The sequence below is a fragment of the Microtus oregoni genome, unplaced genomic scaffold (genome assembly GCF_018167655.1).
Source record: "Microtus oregoni isolate MIOR12 unplaced genomic scaffold, Mior012 000091F_ref0000469, whole genome shotgun sequence".
NCBI classification, from domain to species: Eukaryota; Metazoa; Chordata; class Mammalia; order Rodentia; family Cricetidae; genus Microtus; species Microtus oregoni.
The window spans coordinates 142,721-165,925 of record NW_024544600.1 but is presented as its reverse complement, the minus strand read 5'-3'; the positions used below and the strand labels follow the sequence as shown (position 1 = coordinate 165,925).

General features: G+C 54.9%; 1 protein-coding gene across 2 annotated transcripts; it reads right to left on the bottom strand.

Annotated features, from left to right (window-relative positions):
* Nucleotides 1-1,196: 1,196 nt before the first annotated feature.
* LOC121442395 (protein AF-17) lies at nt 1,197-21,472 on the bottom strand. Of its 2 annotated transcripts, none has more exons than XM_041643933.1 (20): nt 20,906-21,472; nt 19,599-19,678; nt 19,117-19,171; nt 18,833-18,942; nt 17,735-17,838; nt 17,264-17,357; nt 14,753-14,974; nt 14,129-14,227; nt 11,994-12,213; nt 10,415-11,029; nt 9,850-10,031; nt 9,610-9,718; nt 8,490-8,556; nt 8,218-8,363; nt 7,416-7,613; nt 7,239-7,327; nt 5,858-6,207; nt 5,435-5,525; nt 2,821-3,177; nt 1,197-2,114 (listed from the first exon to the last, which is right to left on the bottom strand). In XM_041643933.1, the coding sequence occupies exons 1-20, from the start codon at nt 21,012-21,014 to the stop codon at nt 2,073-2,075; spliced, it is 3,339 nt and encodes a 1,112-aa protein (XP_041499867.1). In that variant the 5' UTR covers nt 21,015-21,472; the 3' UTR covers nt 1,197-2,072. The 2 variants fall into 2 exon arrangements, with proteins under 2 accessions (XP_041499867.1, XP_041499868.1); XM_041643934.1 differs by having other exon boundaries at nt 12,078-12,213.
* Nucleotides 21,473-23,205: the final 1,733 nt, after the last annotated feature.

Below are 23,205 nucleotides of genomic sequence, written 5' to 3'. Positions count from 1 at the left end.
CTCTATGAGTTCAAGGCCAGACTGATCTATAGAGTGAGTTCCAAGAGAGGTTCCACTACACAGAAAAACCCTGTCTTGAAAAACCAAAACCAAAACCAAACAAACAAAAAAAAGAGCAGCACCAATCTATGCAAGGCCCAGAGCTCTCAGCATCCTGGCCCAAAACAGGAAGAAGAGCTCTGCAAAGTTGAGAGCAGAGTTCCAGAGATCAGGGTGACTGGGGCCAAGGAGCATCTGGGGCGGGGCACCTAGGGCTCCTACTTACTCCACACGTGACAGCCTTACAGATATCACAGCAGAGACTACTTGGTTCTGAATGGTGGCTGGGTAACGGTGTGGGCCTGGATGAGCAAACCGCCTAAGAATCTGGAGAATCGCTGGCTTTTAGACTAGGAGTTAAGAGCTGAAAAGATGAGGACCATGCCTTCCCGATACTAAGCAGTTAGAAAAGTATTTCTGAGGTCAACACAACTGACCCCTCAAATAAATCCTTCCTAGTGCCAAAGAACTTGCTCCTGAAGGTCCCCAACCCACCCTAGTATCTTACAAAGTCTTATCAACAGGAATATTATTTTCCATACCAGAAAAAAAAAAACAGTTGAGCAGCACAGGCAAAAATATATCTGCACTACGTTTCTGTCATTGCCAAAAATATACACATCTTTTTTTATTACAAAAAAAAAAAAAACCCAAAAACAAAACCCAAACAGAAACACACCAAAATGCACACATGCAAAGGGACCCACAGACATGAACATCAGGGAAAACTGGCCCTCAGTCCCAGCCAGTGCAACCAAAAGGGACACAGGCCTCCATGGCTGCGCTTCCATGACCCACTCAATGTTCCTCACAATGGCCTTGGGCAGACCGACTCTGCTGCCTACGACCACAGCCTGGAAAACAGCTGGTGGGTGAAAGGGACAGTGGCTAGCTTAAGTGGCTCTCCTAGCTGGTGAAGGTGGGGCTGAAGAGGCAGGCTAGCTACTTCAGGGAGGGAGACTTCTGCTAGAAGTGGTGCTTTACCCCTCCCTAATCTCTTATGCCAGCAAAGACCAGATACGGGGGGGGGGGGGGGGAGGCCCTGAGGGGCCCTGAGACAGAGTGGGGTCCAGAGGAGGGAAGGTAGGATATTACCCTGATTCAGAGCCTTCAGCCCCCAGGAATTCTCCAATATTGGAGTACTGTTCTTTTTTTTAAAATTTTTTTAAGTTTACAATTCATGCCCTGGAAAAGGACTAGAGCTGAGAAGGGGGTACAGGCTACAAGAGCTAGGAAGTCCTGCTCTGGTTCTGGCCAATGCTCCTGTCCTTGCCCTTGGCTGCCCCAGGTCCAGAGAAAGGGGTGACAGACAGACAGGTTAAGCAGACTGACCGTAAACACACACTCACACTCACACACACTCTCACGCTCTGTGGAGTCAGGCAGCTCCCTCTCCCCACCCTCGGCACTCCTCAAGCCAATAGTGCAAAAAGGGGCAGGACACCAAGGACAGTGAGGGATGACCCCCACCCCCTGCCCAGCCCCATCATGGGGCCCCAAGAGGTGCTATCCTGCCCTTCCTCAGCCCCCCACATCTGTAGGCTTTTCCAAGCTCAGCTTGTGACCCTCAGTGGGGAGGGATGATGGGAAGCAGTCAAAGGGACCCCTTCTGCTGGGAAGACTCTGAAGGTCAACTGGGACCAGCCCTTTTTCCGTAAGGAATACCACACAGGGGAGGCCCAAGGGCCTACCCTGCTCCTTCCCCATTCAAGTGCTGACTGGTTTACATGGTAGGTCCAACCAACTCTCCACTTCCTATGCCATGACCTGCTTTGCTCTTTGGGGGGGCTCCTAGGCAGGCTTGGAGCCTGTCCTCCCCGATCCTCGCTCCTGGAGCAGCCAGTGCAGTACGGGAACAGGCCAGGTGGAAGGGCTTCCCTCCAGTCTCTCTCCACAGCACCTGGAACTCCAGGCACACACTCCCTGGGCATCAGCACAAGCTCTGGGCCTGGCCCTCCAAGAGTCCGGGCCCAGGTACCCATTCCAGGCAAGGACCCTCAAGCCATGTAGGGGTCAGGAGAGACAGGGTCGAGTTAGCCTTTTTCCTGGCTGGCTGAGGCTCCTTTGTCAGTGGTCTGGAAAGACAGGAAGGGAGATTTTGAATATTGGAGGCATCTGGCCCTATTGCCCAGGTAGAACAGCTCCCAAGGACGGCAGAGGCTACTGGAGCAGAGTATGGAGCAGCCAGGCCTCTGCCTGTCCGCAGTGTGTGGAGTGAGAGTGCCTGACTTGTGCCCAGAGCTGGCTTCCTGGGCTCAGGTGAGTGAGTTCTCCAAGAAGAAACAGGCCTGCCCAGAAGGGCATCTCTTTCTAACTGCTGCACACAGGAGGGAAACAGCATTTTCTAACTATTCCTCCCACTGGAAAGCTGGTTTTTAAAATAGACTTTAAAAGAAAACAAAAAATCATAGTCAATGTGTATATGCATGTGTACACACACATGTGTGCACAACAGAGGACAGATTCCCCGAATCTGCTCTCTCCTCCAGTACATGAGTCCCTGATCAAATTCAGGTCATCAGGTTTGGTGGCAAGCACCATTTTACACTTTGAGCCATCTCACCAAGCTGGAAGGCTGTTTTCTCTAAATGGCTCAGAGCGGCCTTTCTTGCATCTGAAGAAGGGAACCCCAATGGACACGAGGTCCTGCTGTCTGCAGCCGGCTATCTGGTTGACCTAGGGGTTGCTGCCTCCCACTACAGATCTATCTGATGTCACTGTAACTATCCCTCTCTGCTTGTCCCTTAGAAGGGACAAAGAAGACCCAGGCCCCTTACTCACCCCTCCTTTGGGGCCACTCCCACTGGCATCTGCCCCGGGCAGGCTGAGAAAGGGGTTGGTCTGGGCAGTGAGGACTGGCGGTCCGCCTGCTGCTGCTACTGCTGCAGCCGCAGCTGCTGCAGCCATGAGACTTGTATTGCTGCCGAGTGAAGGGGCCACCAGGGCTCCAGCAGGCAGCAGGGGTGGGGCTGATGCTGTAGGCAGCAGGCCAGGGGTGCCCGCAGACAGCAGTGGGGTGGAGCTTCCAGCCAGCAGACTGGCCATGGGCAGCTGGGAGCCCCCAGCCATCTGCAGCCGTTGCAGCTCCCGTTTCTGCTGAATCTGCTGGATCATCTGGTAGACCACAGTCTGGTGCTCCTGCAAGGATAGACTGCTCAATGGTAGTGGCCCTGCTGTCTTCCCCAAGGCTACCTGCCTTGCCAGACCAGGGCCCCTCGTACTGGAACCCTAAGGCCCACGACAGGAAGACCAAGAGTCTGTCTCTACTTTGGCACTCTGGGCCTCTGTCTCCCCCTCTGGACAAGTAAAGGACTACCTGTGGCCAGGTAAGCAGCTGCCAACTGAGCACCTGGGCAAGTGCAGGCCGTACACAGCTCTGGCCCTGCCCACCGTGTCAGGTCCTCAGTCCCTATGACAACCACACTCCAAACAGAAGGCATGGAAGTGGAACAACAATCACCAAGCACTTCCCTTCTTTTTTTTTTTCTTTCTAAAAACTAGTTTGAAAGACTTGGTGGCACTCATGCAGAAGCAGAAGAATCTCTGAGTTCAAGATCAGCCTGGTCTGTAAATGGAGTTCCAGGCCAATCAGAGGTTAGTGAGACACTGCCTCAAAAAACAAAAACAAAGAAAAAAAATTTGTCTGTGGCCAAGAAAGATGCCTCAATGGCTATTCTTCCAAGGGACCTGGATTTAAGTCCCAGCAGCTACAAGGTAGCTTTCAACAATCTGCAAACAGCCTAGCTCCAGGGTACCCAATGCCCTCTTCAGGCCTCTGTGGGCACTGCACACACGTAGTACACAGGCAGATACATAAAATAAAAATAAATGGAAAAGGGGGTGCAAAAAGTTGCTTTGTTTTTGAGGCAGGGTCCCATTCAGGGTTGGCCTCAAACTTGATATGGAGCTGACAATGACCTTGAACTTTCGGTTCTTCTGCCTCTACTTCCCGTGTGCACACTGAGATTATAGGCATAAAACGCCATCCCCAACTATTTATTTTTATCTAACTTTAAAAGGCATTTATTTTCAGTGTCTCAAAAACCAAAATTAAAGCCGGGCATGGTGGCACATGCCTGCCCTCAATCCCAGCATTTGGGAGGCAGGAGCAGATGGATCTTTGTGAGTTCAAGGCCAGCCTGGTCTACAAAACAAGTTATGGGACAGCCAAGGCTACACAGAGAAATCCAGTGTGTGTGAGAGAACAACAACAACAACAACACACACGGAGAGTAACATTCTGTTCCCACAAAGTAATCGGTTCAACTGCTTCTCTTCTTGAATAATTATTTGTAAATTACACTTATTTACTTTCTGTGTTAGGGGGTATAACTGGTGGTCAGGGACTCTATTCTCCCCTCTCACCGTGTGGGTTCCACGGATGGAACTCAGGTCACTAAGCAGACAGCAAGGTCCATCTTAGGGGGTTCTGAAACAGGGTTTCTCTGTAGCTTCGGAGGATGCCCTGGAAGTCTCTCTGTAGACCAGGCTGGCCTCGAACACAGAAATCTGCCTGCCTCTGCTGCCCAAGTGGTAGGATTAAAGGCGTGTGGCGCCACCACCCAGCTCTGTGGCGTCATCTTAACAGACTTCTTACTGTTTGGGGTTTTCGTTTTATTTTTTTTTTCTTGGTTATTTTATTTCTTTAAGACGCATGTCTTAAAGCTGGGTGGTGGTGGCGCACACCTTTAATCCCAGCACTCGGGAGGCAGAGAGGCAGGTGGATCTCTGTGAGTTTGAGGCCAGCCTGGTCTACAAGAGCTAGTTTCAGGACAGGAACCAAAAGCTGCGGAGAAACCCTGTCTCGAAAAACCAAAAAAAAAAAAAAAAAAAAAAGACTCATGTCTTACTCTAAAGTCCTGGGCAGACTCCAATTCATCATGTGGCCCAGGCCCACCTTGAACTCATGGCCATTCCCCAGCCTCAGGCTCCAAGGCTCCAAACTGCTTGGAGTACTGTCATATACCACACACCACACCCAGCAACCTATTCATTTTGTTTGTCTGCCTTGAAGGGGATGCAGACAAGGACCTAATGCGTGGGGCGCCACTAAGTCAGACTCAGCTTCAATCCTCATTTTTAAAAGGTGGTCGAGAGAATGTCACCTGCATAGAAACCTCCCCGAGATCCTGGAAATCCCCCAAAGACTCTTGGGGCAGGGACTGCAAAACTCAGTTCCTACTGGACCTGCCACTCTCCAAACTCTGTCACTGCAATGTGACCCAGCAGCCCCAGCCCAGTGCCCAAGAGGCCCTGAAAACAGTCTGTCTTCCAACTGCTCACAAACCCCCCAGGTTCAAGCCCACCAGCCTGGAGACCCTCTCCATGGTTGCATTCTTGGAGGTAGGCTCTTTGGGTAGGGCTGGCAGGGGATAGCAAGGGAGGGGGTACTCACTGGAGTCAGCTGTGGAGAGGCCAGGAGCTGCTGGAGCTGCTGGAGCTGCTGCTCTTGCTGCTGAAGGAGGTGTCTCTGCTGCTCTGTCAGGCTGAGGCCGGTATAACATAGATAAGAAGGTACCAAGAGAAAGACCCCACACCCACGAGTTCCCAGAAGCCCTCAAGCCCAGGCAGATGGACAACCTGTCCAGAAGACTAGCAGTAGGGACATGATTCAGATCTTGTCCCCTGAACTACTCCTGTCCAGATACACCCAGAGCTAAAATCTGAGGAGTCCCTAAAGTCAACAGACTGCCAGAACTATAAATGCAATAGGGCCTAAGGGTATTTTTTTACTTTGGGTGGGACAAGGGGGTACTGGGGGGCATCCCTCCCACATCCAGCCTCCCATTCCCTTCCCTAGGGCTGAGCTCTCCCTCACCTGTTGAGACAACCTGGCAGTTGAAGCGTGGGGGCCCCGCCAGCCTGGCTCAAGCCCGCAGGGTTGGGAGCAGCAGCCCCATTCAACCCCCCCAGAAGCCCATTGAGGGGCAGGCTCCCGCTGCCAGCCAGCCCACCCAATAGCCCCTCAGCCATGGGCATGGCCCCCAGCCCCGCTGCTCCGGGTGCCCGGCCCAGCCCATTCTGTGGTTGCGGTGGGAGCGGGCCAGGGGCCCCGGGCAGGGCCAAGGGCAGAGCGGCAGGGCTCTGCTGGAGCAGGGGCAGCGGTGGGGGCGTGCTGTGGAAGGACAGCGATGAGCTGCTGCGGCTCGGGCAGCCTGAGTGTGGGTCCTGGGGAGGAGGGGGAAGGGACAAGTCAGAGGGCAGGGGGCCAGTATGACCTTTCTGGCCCCCAGCCCAGTATCCACCAGCATTCTCTTGAAGCAAAGCCCTCTTAAGGCTCCAGGCACCCTGGAGAAACAGCAGGGCCCGGTGAGGAGAGCAAAAGGCTGTAGATCATGTTTACTGGCTACCTCCAGAGGCCCAGCACCCTTTGCTAGTCTGGCTTCATGACGAACAATGGTAATGGTACTGATTTTCCAAGGGAACCAGGTCCAGGGGTGAGTACGGACCTGTACTCATTTCACGTCACGGCTAAAGTCACTGACGTTACCAGTTAAGGAACTCTGCAGCCAAGAGCAACGGAACTCTGACGGGAGCGAGAGGCTCAGGTTCAAATCCCACAACTCAGGGCCTTGGGTAGGTAGCCCTGGGTTCAACCTCTGCCTCGGTTTATGTATTCATACACTGTATGTGACAGCAATATCTTTCCACAAGGTAGCTGTGAAGACTAAGAAACTCTGCAGGGCAAGCTTGCAACTGGTGTTGCTTTTATGATTATGACTGCCCCAAGTCAGAGTAAGTAAGTGGCAGAGAAGAACCAAGCGCCCGGTTTGTTGGATTCCAATAATAACCACAACATAACAATAGCAACTGCTATTCCAACCGCCACCAATTACACAGGGATTAGCATGTGTGAGGCACTATGAGAAACCCTTCACAAAGGCTTCTCAACACTCCCTCCCCAAAACGGCCGCCTTCTCTCGGGCTCCTTTAGCCCTTAATTGAGCTCATCTTTCTATTATTTCTCCTTTGCAATTTGCTGTTCTCTTGGGTTCAGCCCATCTTCGGGAGGCCTGGGTCTACTTCATTCACTGCTTACTTAGTCAGGGCCCTGTATTAAGGAGGCAGCCACATATACTACTTATTTAAAATAACAACCAATCCTTTCAGTGGCCAGTTTCCAACAGCTGCTGGGTAGAACTAGACTGAAAGGACCTCTCTCCAGTTCCTCCTCCCTGTCCCCTCCTTGCAGTGCCCACCTCGGAAGACGTGGACAGGGAATTGTCCAGGCCAAGGCTGTTCTTCCCTGGAGGGCTCTTGCTGGTGCTCAGGGAGTCGTTGCTGCCCACTAAAAGAGGGAATATGGGAGATGCAATGGGACCAGTTCAAGCCACCGGGCAGGAATTCCTACCACAGACTGGACTGGATGCCCTCACCTTGAGGATGCAGCCCATAGGGCCCTGGGACAGGGCCATTCGCGGCAGGCAGGGCAGCAGGCAGGGCAGGGAAGGGCACAGAGAGCTGCACATTGAGGATCTGCAGTCGCTCCTTCTTGGCTGTCAGGCTGAGGATCTGCTCCTGGAGCCGCTGGTTTTCCTTCTGCAGTGCATGCAGGGCCTTCAGCATCTCCACAACTTCAGAGAGAGAGGAGGAGCCTGAGGTTAGTGCAGCACGCATCACAGAGGCAGGGCCAGTGGGAGGGACTGGGTCTAGAGGGCAAAGGCTACCCAGACAGATGCCTTTGGGGAGGGAGATCTAGGATACAGAGGTTTGAGGACTGCAGGAGGCTCCTGATGCTACTGAGATCGAGGGGAGTGGGTACAACCTGGGGTTTGGTTACAACTTGTGCCAGGAGGTCATGAGGAACAAAGGTAGAATTAGCATAGGTGGACGGAGAGCACCACCTATGCAAGGTTAAAGATGAGTCCTGGGGCAGGGGTGAGGGGTGTGTGTGTGTGTATGTGTGTGTATGTGCCATATTCAGACTTAATGTGGAGGGGAGGGACTTGATCCTGCCCCAAATTAATGTGCCAAACTGTGTCAACTCTTCATGGGAGCCCTTGCCTGTTGGGAGGAGTGGGAAGGGGGTGGCAGGAGAACCTTGGTTGGAATGTAAAATGAATTAAAATATAAATGTTTAAAAGAAATAAATCAGCCCTGGAGCCACTGGCTTGAGTCCCTAGGGAAAGGGGAAGCAGTGGCTGGGACAGGCCTCCCGTCCCTGTGCTCCCCGCTCACTGTTGACACCAGCCTCTCCATCGCCCTGCTTCTCCAGCAGCTGCTCCATGTTAGTTGTGCCCGGGGCCGTGGTGTCTAACTGGCCACCCCCACAAGGCGCCGCTGTTGTCTGGTCGAAGAGCGCAGGGAGGCTGCTGATGGGAGACCTGAGGCCAGAGGAGACGTGAACTCAGGCTCACCTAGCATAGATTCCAGCCCACCCCCACCAAACAGGAGGTCCTCAATCCTGCCCCCACCCACTCCTCCCTCCACCAAGGTGCACCCTCCCTCACATGGAAGAGAGACTCTCCTGTGGGGAGGTCCCGTGACACCGGAAGCTGCAGTCTTCTAGGTCTGGCTCTTGGAAGGAGAAGGGATGGCAAGGATCAGGGGGAGGGGAGCTACCTGCCTCAGGGCCCTCCCTGGAAAGTGGGTGCTGCTCCTAGGACCTCAACACAGCCCCCTTTTTCAGTACCCCCCAAACCTAGGCTGGTAGCTCATAGTGGCAAGGAGCTGAGCTTGGCAACCGCATCTCAGAAAAGCTCTTCCCTTCCTACAGGGCTCCTGCTGTCTGTTTCTAGATCTTCCAGTTACAGAAACTGAGGTCAAGACAAACCTGGAGCAACTGAACCAGACACTGGCTGTGTGACCTTGAAATGGTAACCAGCCTCTGTGTGTAGCTACCGTTCTCAGGATTAAAATAAGGTCGTAAGAGTGCTGGGCTTAGCTGGCGGGCTCAGCAAGCACAAAGCAAGCCCTTAATCATTGTATTATCATAATTAGCTTTGACTTCTTATATTCATAAACTCAGATGAGAAAACTGTTGTCAACAGGAGACACACACACACACACACACACACAAACGTGCTCTGGGTTATAGAAAGCACACCAATTTTACCCAACCAAGTCCTGAAACAGAAGTCAGATTTGGTTTTAACTCAACTGGCAGCTTACAGCCAAGCCCCGCCCCAAGGCTGACAGGCCCCCAAGTCTCTGTTCAGCTCTCAGGGGTTTAGTAGACTCTGGGGAGAAGATGGAGGAGCTTGCCTCCCACCCCCTTAACTCCTAAACATGTGGAGAGCAGAAAGCCCAGCTGGTGGGACCTCTGTGACCCCGACTACCACTGCACAGGAGGGGTCGGGGAGAGGGCAAGCGTACTGGGCTGGCACTGCCTTGTCTTAGCTGGCTTTGCCATTCTCTACCTAGGGCTTTGAGCAGGTCACTTCTCTTCTGTGGATGGGGCAGGACTGCCCTGCTGTGCCCAGCAATGCTTTCCCTAAGGTGTCCCCTGGCTGGAAGTGTGTAAGATAAATGTTTAGGCAGAGGAGGCAATGGCCGGAGGGAGGGGACCCTCATGCTTTCTACAGCCATGTTCTTCAGAAGAAAAGGGAACAGGAGCAGGGGCCAGCATACCTGTGTGGCTATTCTCGGCTTGGGTGAGGAGGGGGTTTACAGTGCCCACGGGGGTTCCAAAGATGTGGGAAGAAGGGAGACTGAAGGTAGAGCCAGCCAGAGAAAAGACCTGTTGGGAGGACCAGACTCCAGCCTCAGTGTGCTCGTCCTCTACCACAGCTGGACAGTGTGGTAGGGCACACTTGGAGAAGAGAGGGCACACTGTAGGTGCTGTCCCCACCTGCCCAGGAAGTGTCTCACCTGAGTGGTGGAGATGGAAGCAGAAGAGGATGGGAGGGTGCTGGTGAATGGGGAACGGCTGAGACGGGGCAAAGCTGAGGTCCCTGGAGGCCCCAGCAGGCTGGAAGAGAGTGGGGTGCTACAGACAGCCCGCAGCATCCCTCCACCATGAGAGATGGGGTCTTTATTACTGGTGTAGATTCCTAAAAATACAAAGACATACAGGAAACCCTAAGGTCCCCTTATCCCCCAGACTCCTCTTCAGATGGGAAGGCAGCCCCTCTTCAGGGAATACTGCATGCCTGGGACTCTGGCCTTTCACTTCTACTACCCCGCCTTGGTCTGGGCAATTCTGAGCTTTTCTTATTTTTCTATTAGAACACTCCTGATCCTGTTGGCGTCTACCCCAGTCTCCTCATGCAGACGACATCTAAGAGAACATCTTAGAGCTAATGGTCACCTCCATTCTGTCTTTTGGAGCAGTTTCTACCCAGCTACATTTCCTCTAACTCTTCCATTTAAGTTCCTGCTTTCTCACAGGACTGGTTAGTCCTTGAGATGTTCTTTAACTACAGGAGTCACTAACCTGCCCCCAGCAGAGGGGATTCCAGGCTCAGGCTGGGCAAGCTTCCTGAAGGCCCAAAGGTCCGGGAGGCCAGACCCCCAAGGCCGGAGCTGACCAGGGAGCCTCCAGAGAAGGGCGAGGCAGCAGTAGCAGTAAAACCAGCCAGCTGAGCCCCAGGGAGGGAGGCAGTGGGGCCTGTGGCACCCTCCTTGCCTCGGCTACCCTTAGGACGGCCTGGCCCGTGGCGGCTCCTCTTGCTGGCTTTGTGCTTCTTCTCCTTCAAGCCTGTCTCAGGAGCCTCCTCGGCAGGTCCAAGGGTGGCACTCAGTGCAGGCATCCGCTTATGGGTGCCGCCTGCTGAGGCCCCAGCTCCCGAAACATGGGGAGACTTGTAGTCCCCAGGTGAGGGGGCTCGGGCCCGGCTGGAGCTGGAGGAGGTGGCAGAGAAGCGCATGACGGGCCCAAAGCCAGAGAAAACCACCTTCTGCTCGAAGAGGTCAGCCTTAGGGGGCTCAGGGGCTGTGGGCGAGGGAGGGGCTGGCGGAGTGGGGGCCGTGGGCTTGGAGTACTTGTCTTCCTCAGGCTGCTCCAGCTTGGGGAATGCCACGAAGTCAGGAGAGCTTTGCAAGGACGAGCCTGCAACAAAGGAAGGGGATTGCTGCTGGACCACTTACCTCCCTCGTTCCCTACCAGCTTGAGGGAGAACACTAGCCGGGGAATGAAGCCTTGTGTGTTCTAGGTTAACAGCCCCTGCTGGAAACAACAGGAGGGAAGCCACTTCCACCCTTGAGTGAATTACTGTCACATTAGCACTGGCAGGGACAGGTTTTCACTCTTCAGCACAGGCCGGCCTCAAACTCAAGCAATCCTGCAGCTCCCAAATGCTGGGATTACAGGCCGCCATGCCTGGAACTAATATTGGTGCTTCTGAATGGCCCCTTTGGCACAAGAGTAGGGGACATTACTGCGGGGCTGGAGGGGTTGGCCCTGAAAGGAACAGATGAGCTCTGACTTAAGAAGGGAAAGGTGAGGGCTGGAGCACTGATTGCTCTTCTAGAGGACCCGAGTTCAAGCCCCAGCACTCCCACGGCAGTCTATAACCATCTAGCTATAAAAGTATCTAACACATAGCCGGGCGGTGGTGGCGCATGCCTTTAATCCCAGCACTAGGGAGGCAGAGGTAGGCGGATCTCTGTGAGTTCGAGACCAGCCTGGTCTACAGAGCTAGTTCCAGGAGAGGCTCCAAAGCCACAGAGAAACCCTGTCTCGAAAAAAAAAAAAAAAAAAAAAAAAAAAAAGGTATCTAACACATATTACCGAAAGCAAAATAAGGTATCTAACACAACTACCTATAACAGGACCTGACACAACCCATCTTTAACGATCCTATGCCCTCTTCTGGTGTGCAGACAAAGCACCCACATGCAAAAATAAATAAATCTTAAAAAAAAAAAAAAGAGGGAAGGGTGGAGAACCCAACTGGGAACTGAGCCTCTGGGGGAGGGAGGAATTCCCTGTGAAGCACCAGTCCCTTGCCAGCCACAACAGCATATGACAAAAGGCTCCCCCTCCCGGCCTCCTCCATGACACCCATACTCACCTGCAGGCTGAAAAGACCCCCCAGAGGAGGAAGAAGAGGAAGAGGAGGAGGAAGAGGAGGAGGCGGAGGTAAAACTGCTCACACCTTTCCCACTGCTCAGTTTCTTCCCCTTATGACTCAGGCTATGGCTGGAAGACTTTTTCCCCTTTGAGTCCCTGCTGCCCTCAGAGGTCTCCTGAGTGCTGGCCTCATGGTGGGAGGAAGTCGGAGCTGAGGAGACCTAAGGGAGAGACAACAGAGGCTCATTGCCAGCTGCACAATCCAGCTCAGCCTGATTTGGGGATGAGGGTGAAGGCACAAGACCTGGGCTCAATTGTCTCCAGGCAAGGAGCTGTGGGAGGCTCTAGAACAGTGAGACAGGAGGCAGCTGCAGAATTCTAGGGAATGTCCTGACCTTGTCTTTGCCCCAGGACCCAAGAGAGACCAGTCCACATTCCGCACTGACCTACTCAGCGAAGGCTCACTAGGAAATACCTCTGGCCTAAAGATTGGTGCTGGTCTTGGGCCCTCCAGCTGTTACCACTCACAGCCACCTGGCTTCGGCCCATCTCTGACGACTGCAAATTCTTGCTGGAATCCCCAAGCCTGCACACCAACCCACCACAGGGCAGCCTGTCTTTGCTCCTCCAACACCCAGCTAGGAAGCCCCAACTCTAGGAAGCCTTGCTACACACCTAGGCGAATAACCTGGTCTTACTCTCAGGCTGAGGTGCGATACTCTGGGAGGGCAGGGTGTTGGGAGGCTCTGCCCTCCTCACCATGGTATCTCTGTTGTGTAGCCTCTGGACCTCGCTCAGCAGTTACCATCCTTAGGAGCACATTCCTGGGGGTCAGGAGCAGCTCCGTGCCAGAGACACAGCAGAGGTTCAGTAAATAAGGCGTCTGATGGCAGTGGTTGTTACTAGTGCCTGTGCGAGCACAGCCCTTCAAGCCAGACCACTGTGGTTGAAAGCTTTCCCCGCTAGCTGTGTGCTTTTAGACAAATTATGTAACTTCTCTGTGTTCTCAGTGTCACTGAGGAAGTGGAAGTGACCTGGCAAGGCACCTACCACACTGGGTTATTCTGACGACTAAACTAAGTCCTCCCCATGTGCCCCTGCTCTCCCCTGGTTCCAAAGACAGTCTGGCCTCTATGTAGTTGTGCCTGAGTACCTGAGAAGGTGAGCTCTCTTTAGGGTGGATACCAAGTATTCAAATTGAGCCCAAGGAGCGAATGAGAGGGAAGTGAGAGCTACCCTCCCTGGCGGAGCCCTTGTCTCTGTCTTCCTTTGTTCTTTTCAGCAGCTGGAGTTCTGAAGGGAGCCAGATGTGGTTCGGAAAGCCACCAGGAAGAGAGGAGCTGGGGGAAGGGGGTCTAAGTATTGGGATGGGTTGTGAGGGGATAGGCAAAACTCTACAGCATGTCCAAAGGTAACCCCCATTGGTAGGGGACCCCCGACAGGTCTATCTGCCTGAAGGTTCCAGGGAAGGTCAGACCAGCTTTCCCAGGTGAGCCCAGGGAAGCAAAGCAGGAGGGGAGTTACTGGGACAGTTGCCACAGCAACATCACCCTGGAAACCTGATACCTAAGCCTCCTGCTAAAATGCCCAGTGCCCTGCCAACCGTGTGAGGGAGCAGAGGTGACTAGCAGTAATTGGACGAGAGGGAGTGCTTTCTCCAGGCCCCCAGGAGACTCACACAGTCTGCTCTGGCTTGGATTAGCACTCTCTGGCCTAGGGTAGGGCCTGCCTGTTGCTCCTTCAGATGCTACCCATTTCTACAGCCAAGCCAGCTGAGAGGGTGGGGTGACTGGGGATTTCAGGGTATTGCCAGAAGCCGCTCCCACCCAGCAGGAAGTGGGATCTAGCCGTCCCCCAGTGGCAGGAGTTCTCAGCCTATCCCGCAGGGAAAACAAGCCCGGGGGCCACACCTCTGCTCTCCAAAGACAAGAGCCCAACGCTGAGCCTCAGCTTGGACAAAGGTGCCCACATGGCAGTTAACAGGCAGGGAGGCACCCCCACCTCACCCATAGCATGTGTCGGGGCTTGCTGTGAGAGGATGCCCAAGCAGGCCCCTGCTCACCCTGACCCTTCACACTACATACACAGTCACCCCCGGACTAGCACACTCAGCATCCTGAGAACAAGCAGTAATACCTTATCAGCAGTGGGGACCACAGGCGGGGTGAGGATGCTGGGGGGGGACTCAGGCCGCTTCTTGTGCTTCTGTTTAAGGCGTTCCTTATCCTTTCGACTCTGGGGAGGAAAAGGGGACCAGATATTGATGGAAGGGGAGTTTGAAGGAGGTTAACCATGACACGTGAGTGTAGGGGGCTCAGTGAGTCCTCTCCCTCCACAGAGCGATGGAAGACTCCAGCTGGACAGGAGTGGCTCAGGCAAGATCCTCTGAGAGCCAAGAGCCCCTCCCCCATCTTCCCTCCTGCTAAAAATAGCCTGTCCCATTATCGCGCCAGTGACAGAGCACCACCACATGAGCAGGCACTCACAAGGGTGTACCCCTGGAACACACATACACTTCTTGGCATGGGGATAGGCTAGAGATGTGTGCAAACATGTAGGATCACAAAATCATAGGTTGGGGACACTGTCACGTCGTGAGGAAAACAGAGAATTAGGCAGACGTAGAAGCCAGGTCCCAACCTCTGAGCCTCAGGGTGTACCTCCTTAGCTACCTCTTCAACCTCAGTGGCCTCCGGGGAAGACCTAGGCACCTGGTGGGAGTCTCTGAAAAGAGCTATGTCAGACAGAGCAGGCCTTCACCTTCTTCTGGCCCTTCTCATGGTGGGTAGGGTGCTTCTCCTGCTGTGTGGACGGTGAGGCTGACCGGCTTCTCCTGCCAGTAAGGAAGCTGTTGCTGCTGCTGCCGCCGCCGCCGCCTCCCCCTGAACCACCTCCACCACCGCTGGTACCACTGCTGCCACCTCCTCCACCGCCTCCACCTCCTGTTCCTCCTCCTCCCCCGCTGGAGTGCCGCGAAGTCTTCTGAAGGTAGAGATTGAGAGGAATTGCCAAACCTTTCTTTCATTAGCTTAAGGAAGGTTTCTGAAGGTCGCAGGATCCCAGAGCCGGTCCCTCTGCCCCTGCAGGTTACCCCTGCCTTCTGTGATTCGCTGGTCAACCTAGAAATCCTAGGGCTTCCCCAGCTGTCTTTTGTTTTGTTTTGTTTTGTTTTATGAGACAGGTTTCTCTGTGTAGCCCTGGCTGTCCTGGAACTCGCTCTGTAGACCAGGCTGGCCTCGAACTCACAGAGATTCAGCAGTCTCTGCCTCCGAAGAGCTGGGATTAAAAGCGTGTGCCACCGTCTTAACAATGTACAGATTTGCCGGGCGGTGGTGGCGCACGCCTTTAATCCCAGCACTCTGGAGGCAGAGGCAGGCGGATCTCTGTGAGTTCGAGACCAGCCTGGTCTACAAGAGCTAGTTCCAGGATAGGCTCCAAAACCACAGAGAAACGCTGTCTCGAAAAACCAAAAAAAAAAAAAGAAACAATGTACAGATTCAACCACAGAGGTCAGAATCATAAAGAGGCACGGACCAGCCTTAGCCTCCAAAGAGGGACAGTGAGGTTGGGCATGGACCTGGACCCAGGACTTGGGCCTCTTGCTGCCTTCCCATATTCCAGTGCTCTCCTAGCATCTCAGGCAGCCTGAACCACAGCCTATGGCCACCTACTTCCCTTAGAAAAAAGGTACGCAGAGGACAGTCCGGGAGGAGCCCTGGCTCCCTGAGAACTCATTTCTCTCAGAGCCCTCATATCCTCCTCCTTGGTTCTGCTTCTCCTCTCTGCCCAGCAGTCTAGGTCCATACAGAAGATCTGCTGCCCTGAGCCGGGGGCTGCTGTCAACGAACACCAAACCACCTCCCTGGGATTGCCCTCCTTGTGCCTGGTCTGACAGCTTTACCCATCCTAGGCTCGCAGCTGCTCCCTATGACCACCAATGAGTCCCCAGTTGCCAAAGCCTAGGATTAATTTCAGGCCTCGCCAGCTTGGGCTCTGCTCCTACTTCATCAAGTCCCAGATCTTTTCTCCCAAGTCTCTTTCACATCTGGACCCTGTCTATTCTGGACACCCACAGAGGCAGCTTCAGGCTTGTAACCTCTGCCTGCCCTTGCCACCCTGCCTGGGGACCCCCACCAAAGTCTACCTACTGCCACCTGCAAACCTGCAAATGCATCAGAACTCCTGACCTTGCCCTAAGTGGCCATCAAACTCTAAAAGCACAGTGACTGTGTAATTAGGAGCAAACCAGGACACCGCTGAAAAGAGAAGGGGATCTATTAGTCATCAAATGGGGGAAACAGGCACAAAACAAGATGGTCTGGGTGGACCGAGGTGTGGACTCCCTGAGAGGCCAGCGGCCCCCTTCCTAACACCCCCAGGGACCCACCTCTCCCCACCCAGTGGTTGGCTACAGCCTGGATCTTACTTCACATTCACCTCCGCTTCTTGACCACTCTCATGTTTAGACAAGCACACCTCCAGGGACTCCAGCATCCAGCCTCTCGTCCCTGTCACCCGCCCCTCTGCTTGCAGCTGTCTCTCGACCCAGCTTCCTGGTTGCTGCCAGGATAATCTGACTATAACACAAATCTGATCATATTACTCTCTGGCTTCTCAGGAGCTCTCCAAGCTGTGGCCTGGGGCACAGAGTCCTGGCTGCAGCCTACTTCTGCAGATACATCCCAGCCTGGGGAAGCTCCTCGTCTGTTCAGCCATGACAGCCTCATCTCCTCCCTCAAGCTCACTACCTGCCTGGTCCCATCAAACAGCCTTCCCTCCGGCCCCAGCACAGGCTCCCCCTCACCTTATCTTATCTACCCCTGGCATGGCCAGTTCCTGAGGGCCTTTCTGATGGAATTGTTTGTTCTGCCTCCCACCCACCAGCTGGGAGACAAGCTATACCATCAGGGACGCTTAATTTACCTATCTGTGAAATGGGACACAGGCAGCACATTTGGGCCATGGGGGAGGATCACACACGGTCAACAAGAGCCTCATGAACGCAAAAAACACCCTGTCCCAGCACAGTGTTATCCTACTTGTCCTCCTAGCTCTAACTAGCTTAAAGTTTCCCAGATTGACAGGTGCGAGGGGGAGGGTTCTGTCTCCTAGCCTTGACTACTCACTTGGGCTAGTTCTGATTTGCACCCCGCAGAGCTCCCAGAAAGCAGGGACTAGGGGGCACGGGGGGGGGGTCTTTCTTCTTTCTGCCTTCCAGCACCAGGCACAGGTGTCCCAGAGCGCATGTGCCCTCTAGCAGGCAGGACTCACCATCTTGCTGAAGTGGTATTTGCAGTAGCCACAGTACTTGACATTGTCCACCTCCAGCACTTCTTCCTCACACAGCAAGCCTGCCATCTGGGCACTGAGGAGAGGCAGGTCAGCAGGGTGTAGCCACAGACCACAGCTGCCTCCACCTCCTTCCTCCTGGACCCAAGTTCTAAGCATGGCATTGCCACCAGCTCTCACAACAGAGTCCCACTCCCCTCCCCTCCCCCAAAAAATTTATAAAAAGCTGGGCAGTGGTGGTGCACGCCTTTAATCCCAGCACTCAGGAGGCAGAGACAAGTGGATCTCTGTGAGTTCGAGGCCAGCCTGGTTTACAGAACCAGTTCCAGGACAGGTTTCAAGGTTACAGAGAAACCCTGTCTCAGAAAAACAAAAAACAAACAAGCAAACAAAAAGATAGTAACACTCAACAGCCACCACAAAGCCCAGAGCAGCTGGGAATGGGAATCTCACCAGGTGACATGAAAAGCCTGTCGACATCCGTGGCGGTTACAGGTCATGCAGGCTCCTGATGCGGCTTTGCTCTCCCGGCCCTGTTCCTCACAGATGTAACAGGTCTGCAGGGCACAGCACAATGGACCCCTCCTCCAGGGAACCCCACCTTGCCTGCTGGGGGAGTCTCTGGCCTCCCCTCAGTCCCATCCTGCCCTCCACCACCCCAGACCAGTGCTAGCCAATAGAATTTCCGACAGGAACAGAAATGGTCTGGAACCTATACAATGCAAGTCAACAAAAGCGAGTCACAAGGTCATCAATGCAGCTGGTATGCCTGGGGAAATGAATTCTGAAAATTTTAAGAGTTTATTTATTTCTACATGTATGAGTGTGTGTCTGTATGTATACCACACTGTGTGCCTGGTGCCCTCAGAAGCCAGACAAGCGCACTGGATTGATTCCCTGGAATTGGAGGTACACATGGCTGCAGGCTGTCATGTGAGTACCAGGTGCTGAACCTGGTTCTGTGCAAAAGCAGCAAGTGCTTCATCTACCAAGCCCTCTTTCCAGCCCGAGTATTCAATTTTCAAGGCACAGTCCTTGGTAAGGCTCGAGAGGCTGGCATCTATGTTAGCCTAGCTCCCTGATATGCCCACTGCTCCACTTGCTGGACCTCTGCATATGCTGTATCTTTTCATGGAACCTGGGACCGATCCTCAAAGTCAGTTCTTTGTCACGCCCTAGGACGCAGCCTTAACTTCTCCTTCCTTAACCACCTTATACCCAAGCAAGCCTCACTGGGTGTCCTTTATCTAAATGCCTGTTCATCCATCTGTCTTGATTAATAGCAAGCACTGGGTACCTGCTGCACCATCTCGCTCACATACTAGAAACTCAAGAATGCACTACTAACTAAAGGCTGTTCTCTGGCTGTGCTACTTTGGGGGAGCTTACTATTTGCCAGAGTCCACAGAGCAGAGGCATACACCTGTCTGTGCACAGAAGATAGTCCAGCAGTACGCATACTTCTCCTGAGTTCCCCAGGAGAGCTAGAAAGCATAATGGTGGCACCCCAGGACAATAGGCCAGGAAAGGGACTAGTGAGGGGCCACTGACCTTGTTGAAGCGGTCATGAGGGACATACTGCAGCACAATGGGCTCCATGGTGAGCACGTTGGCAAACTGCACCTCTGGGATGTAGAGGGCACACACCACGTGGGCCCAGCCTGGGACAGTGTGAGGATCAGCCTCAGCAGACCAGCAAGCACGAGACCCCACCCCTCCCAGCACCAAGCTGTAGACTGTCCCCTGCTTCCACAACCAGAGCAGGGAAAGCCAGCCCACCCCCCACCTGCTCAGGGGGCCTGGCTGACCTGAGCGGGGGCTCAGGGTCCCCTCACCTCCATTGTCAGTCCTCTTCAACGCCCCATCTTTGTGTGGGCACAGCTCACACCTCTGCCAATGCAAGAAGCACAGGTGTTTGGGGGGAATCTGCTGATCCGGACCCTCCCTGAACTCATCCAAAAGAACCCAAGATGACATAGATCTGGGGAAGGGTGTGCAGAAAAGAGGCTTGGCCAAGAGCTCATAACTGCTGAAGACTGGGTAAGGCGGACCTGAGGTTCATTTACAAAAAAAAAAAAAAAAAAAAAACAACCCACAAACACACACAAATCAAAGCCCCCCTGCTGGAGGTCTGGAGGTGGGGCAGAGCAAAGTGATGAGCAGAGGAGGGCTGGGCCTGGGGGTGTGTGTGTCAGGAAACAGGATATCCTGAGTGGCAAAGCTTAGTCCTGCCCCAGCCTCAGGGTGCCCTAGCTCAACCTATAGAAGATGCTGTGATATGGGGAAAGAAAAAAAAAAGAACAGAATCTGAACTCACCACCCTGGCTGCTCGCTCCTGAGATTCACATTTCCTGCAGAACCAGGGTCCCGTTGGCACCTGGACGATGCCATAGCAAGCTAAGAGTGGGGGAGGAGAGTCACTGAGCAAAGCCCACAGCCACTGGTTTTTCCCCCCTGAATAACTGGGGGCATGGAGAGACTCAGGAGACTAAAACCAGCCCAGTAGGTGGGGCTGCTCCCCAGACTCCGGGTCACTCTGAAACAGGACCACAAGTAATGTCCAACAGCATAGAGCCAGCCTTCAATCACAGGACCACGCATTCCGAACAGGGGCAAGTTTGACAGGCCTTGACCTTAAACTTCCGAGGATCCTCCTCCATCCTCACCCCCCTACCCCCTTTTATCCCCTGGACCTGTTTTCCATCCTCTGCCCTGACCAGACATCCGAACAAGAAATAGTCATGATTCTAACACGTTTTGTTGTTATGGGGGGGGGGCACTTCTTAAAGGGCCAGTAAGGGATGAGGCAAGGAAGTCGGGGGTCCAAGAACCTCATTTTCTGTCTCTATCACAGGTACAGGTCAAAAAGTCAAGGCTGAGCAGGTGCGGTGAAGGTAACCAAGGGAGACTGGCGGGAAGAGCCCTCTGTCACCGCATTAAGGGCTGTCTCAGGAAGGGGGGGGGGGGGTTGGTTGCCTGTGCCAGACAGGCAGAGATGCCAGCCTGCGCCCTCGGCAAGATTCCTTAAGGAGTTAACTCCCGATCCATGTGCTGCTGGGGGAAACTCCAAACCTCCCTCTCCTCCATTCCGGGCCCCCTGTACCACCGCTCTCCCAGCCTCAGCTCTTCCCCGGAGGATTTCAGGAGTCCCTTCTCCCGTGGGACCCTTCTCCCTACCCAATTCCGCTCCTCCCAGCATCCGGAAGCAAAGGAGGATGACCCCCCCTTGACCTCTTCCTCCCGGAGCGGGAACCAAAATAAACCGGGTGTGTGTGTGTGGGGGGGGGGGGATACCTCGCAGGTAAACATTCTCGGGACAGCCCCGAAACCGGCGGTGCGGGTATCAGGGAGTTCACTCCTTGCTCCCTGGACTCTCCCCAAAACTCCTTCAACTTGGGGTGGGGGGCGCGGGACTGGAACAATAGGCAAGAAAACAATGCCTGACCCGGTCCTGGAGGACCAGTCTGGGGCGGGGGGAGCCCACGCCGCCCTTCGCTTCAGGTGGGTGGGGGAGGGGCACGCGCCCCAGGAGGGCTCCGGAGGGCGCGGCCGAGGGCACCCGGTGCGCGCGCCGCCCCCGGGGTCCCGCAGCCCCCCCCGCCGGCCGCCCCCCCTCCGCCTTACCTTGGTGGACGGCCACGCTGCACGCGTGCCCATCGCAGTAGACCAGCGGGTTTTCGGCCCAGCCCCTCTCGTCCGAACATACGCAGCAGCCTCCTACCATCTCCTTCATACTCCCATGAGCTCCCTCCGGGGCTGGGGCTGGGGGCCGGCCGGCGGGGGTCGGGGGTCAGGGGGGGAGGGAGGGAGCGGGGGCCGCGCGCCTCCTCGCCCCCTCCTCCGCCGCCGCCGCCGCTTCTTTTCTTTGCCTCCTCCTTCCTCCTCCTCGGCGTCCTCCTCCTCGCTCGCTCTGTCTGGCCGCCCCCCCCGCCGTGCTCTCGCCCTCATGCCCCGACGGGCCCCCCCCCTCAACAATGAGACTCGCGCGCCGCGCTCCTCTTCCGCGCCGTTCGCTGGCTACCAGGGCCGCCCGGCCACCGTGCAACCCGGGCCCGGCGGGGGAGGCGCGGAGTGGCACATCGCGGGCGCTCGCCCGCCCCGCGCCGCCCGCTCACGCGCCGCCCCCCCGGCCCCCCTGCCCGGCCGCGGCAGCCATGGCCGCGCGCCTCCGCTCGCTCGCTCGCTCCCGGCCCGCCCGCCGCCGGGTAAAGTCTTAGGTTCAGGGAACAAAGCCTGGCTTGGTAGGGAGCTTTTCGCTCGTGCGCTCCGTGCAGCTTTTCCGTTTTTTCTTTTCCCTCTTATTACTCTAGGTGGGTAGTTCCCGAGCCCTCCCCTCTGCAGGCTCTCGGTGTCACATTTTGGGTCTCCGATCACCCGCCCCCAGCCCCGCTTCTTTGAGTGTGTTCTTCAACCCTAAGAAATTAAGGGGAGATTTAAAAAAAAAAAAAAAAGGACTCTAAAAGGAATTGGGCGATGTGAACCATTTGCCTGTGCTTGGTGCTCGTTCTTGGAGGCGCGGAGGAATTTCTTTGGATGGCATTCATGGGCGCTGTCCCTGGAAGCCACTCTGGAGGGTAAACAATGTCACCTGTAAACTTTTACTTGCCCTCCAAATAATGGTTTTGTTTTCTTGAGACGGTCTCCAGTAGCTCTGGCTCGCCTCGAACGCACGAACTCGCCGCGTAGGCAAGGATGACCTTGAACTCGGTAGCCTCAACTAGCGGGGCTCCAGTTTAAAGGCGTGAACCACCACGCCAGCAGAGATATTTGTTGAACTCTGGCGTCTCCTGGCCGCCAAAGGAGATATCCCTGGCCTCCGGGAGCTTCTCTTTGAAGTCATTACTTTCTAGGTCTCTAGACACTTTTGGGGTACACCGAAGTACCACCGCTTCTTCCTAGCCCCACCACCTAATTTCTCAAAGACTAACTCCACCTCCAGCATCAAGGCGTGCGCAAAGATCTAACGCGAGTGAAGAAATCGCTACCTTGGAGGCCCCAGCAAACAGAATTACGCCTGACTTCTGGGCACTCACACAAACACAATAGCGCTCACAACCACTAGACGGAGGATTAAAGTCCCCGAAATTGGGTCTGGGGTTTGGAGGAGGGCAACCCAAGACTCCCCCCCCCCCCCACCATACCAATATAGGCCCAAAGACAAGATCTGATCCCCCTTTTTTTCTTGACAAGGAGGAGACGGCACTCTCACTGGGACCAAAGGTCAAATACCCCCTCAGCGGGAGATTGGGTGGCCGAGGGGAGACGGCAGCCCTGGGGGCTTCATCCACACTTCAAAGACCTCTAGGCCGGGGACGCTTCCTGGGGGGGAGGGGCAGAAGGATCGGAGAGGAGGAGGAGGCGGGCTGGGGGATTGAGGGTGGAGGGGGCCGCTCCCCCTTCACCGCACTGCCCCCCTGGCCGACTCTTCCGCCGGGTCCGCCTCCTTTTCACTAGCACCTGTTCAACCGGAACATCAAGGGGCCAGGGCCCGCAGCTCCCCCCTCCGCGTCTCTTTAGTACCTTTCATCCCGGAAGGGGGGGGGTGAATCCCCGCCCAGGAGGGGGGAGCAGGGCGGGGGAGAACTTGTCCTTGACCTGGTCTGTGGCGTCAGGGATTTACTCCCTTAATCCTGGCGAGGCGGGAGTTTGGGGAGGTCTGTGTAGCTGAGTTCTGGACTGCAACCCCCAAAGCCGCTCTTTGGACCCTGGGAACCCCGAATGCTGCCTGGTCGAAGAGACTGTCTAGAGAAGTGAGTCTGAGGTAGTCCATTTTGTGGCTTCTGAATCTGCACACGTCGAGGGCCGAGATCTCGCCTGTTTTTACTCAGATTGTGAACTTCGCTCATGCGAAAAGTTAAGACTCAGAGGAGAAACCTTACTTGAAGTTTCTAGCCAGCTACGTCTACTAAGAATAGAACTGCAGG

Excerpts from the sequence above, each read along its gene's own strand:
- LOC121442395 (XM_041643933.1), bottom strand. The coding sequence starts at position 21,014 with ATGAAGGAGATGGTAGGAGGCTGCTGCGTATGTTCGGACGAGAGGGGC. Across the intron at positions 19,679-20,905 it reads CAGCGTGGCCGTCCACCAAG|CTTGCTATGGCATCGTCCAG; the intron begins GTAAGGCGGAGG and ends CCCCACTCTTAG. Across the intron at positions 7,614-8,217 it reads TGGAGAGGCTGGTGTCAACA|TTGTGGAGATGCTGAAGGCC; the intron begins GTGAGCGGGGAG and ends CTCTCTCTGAAG.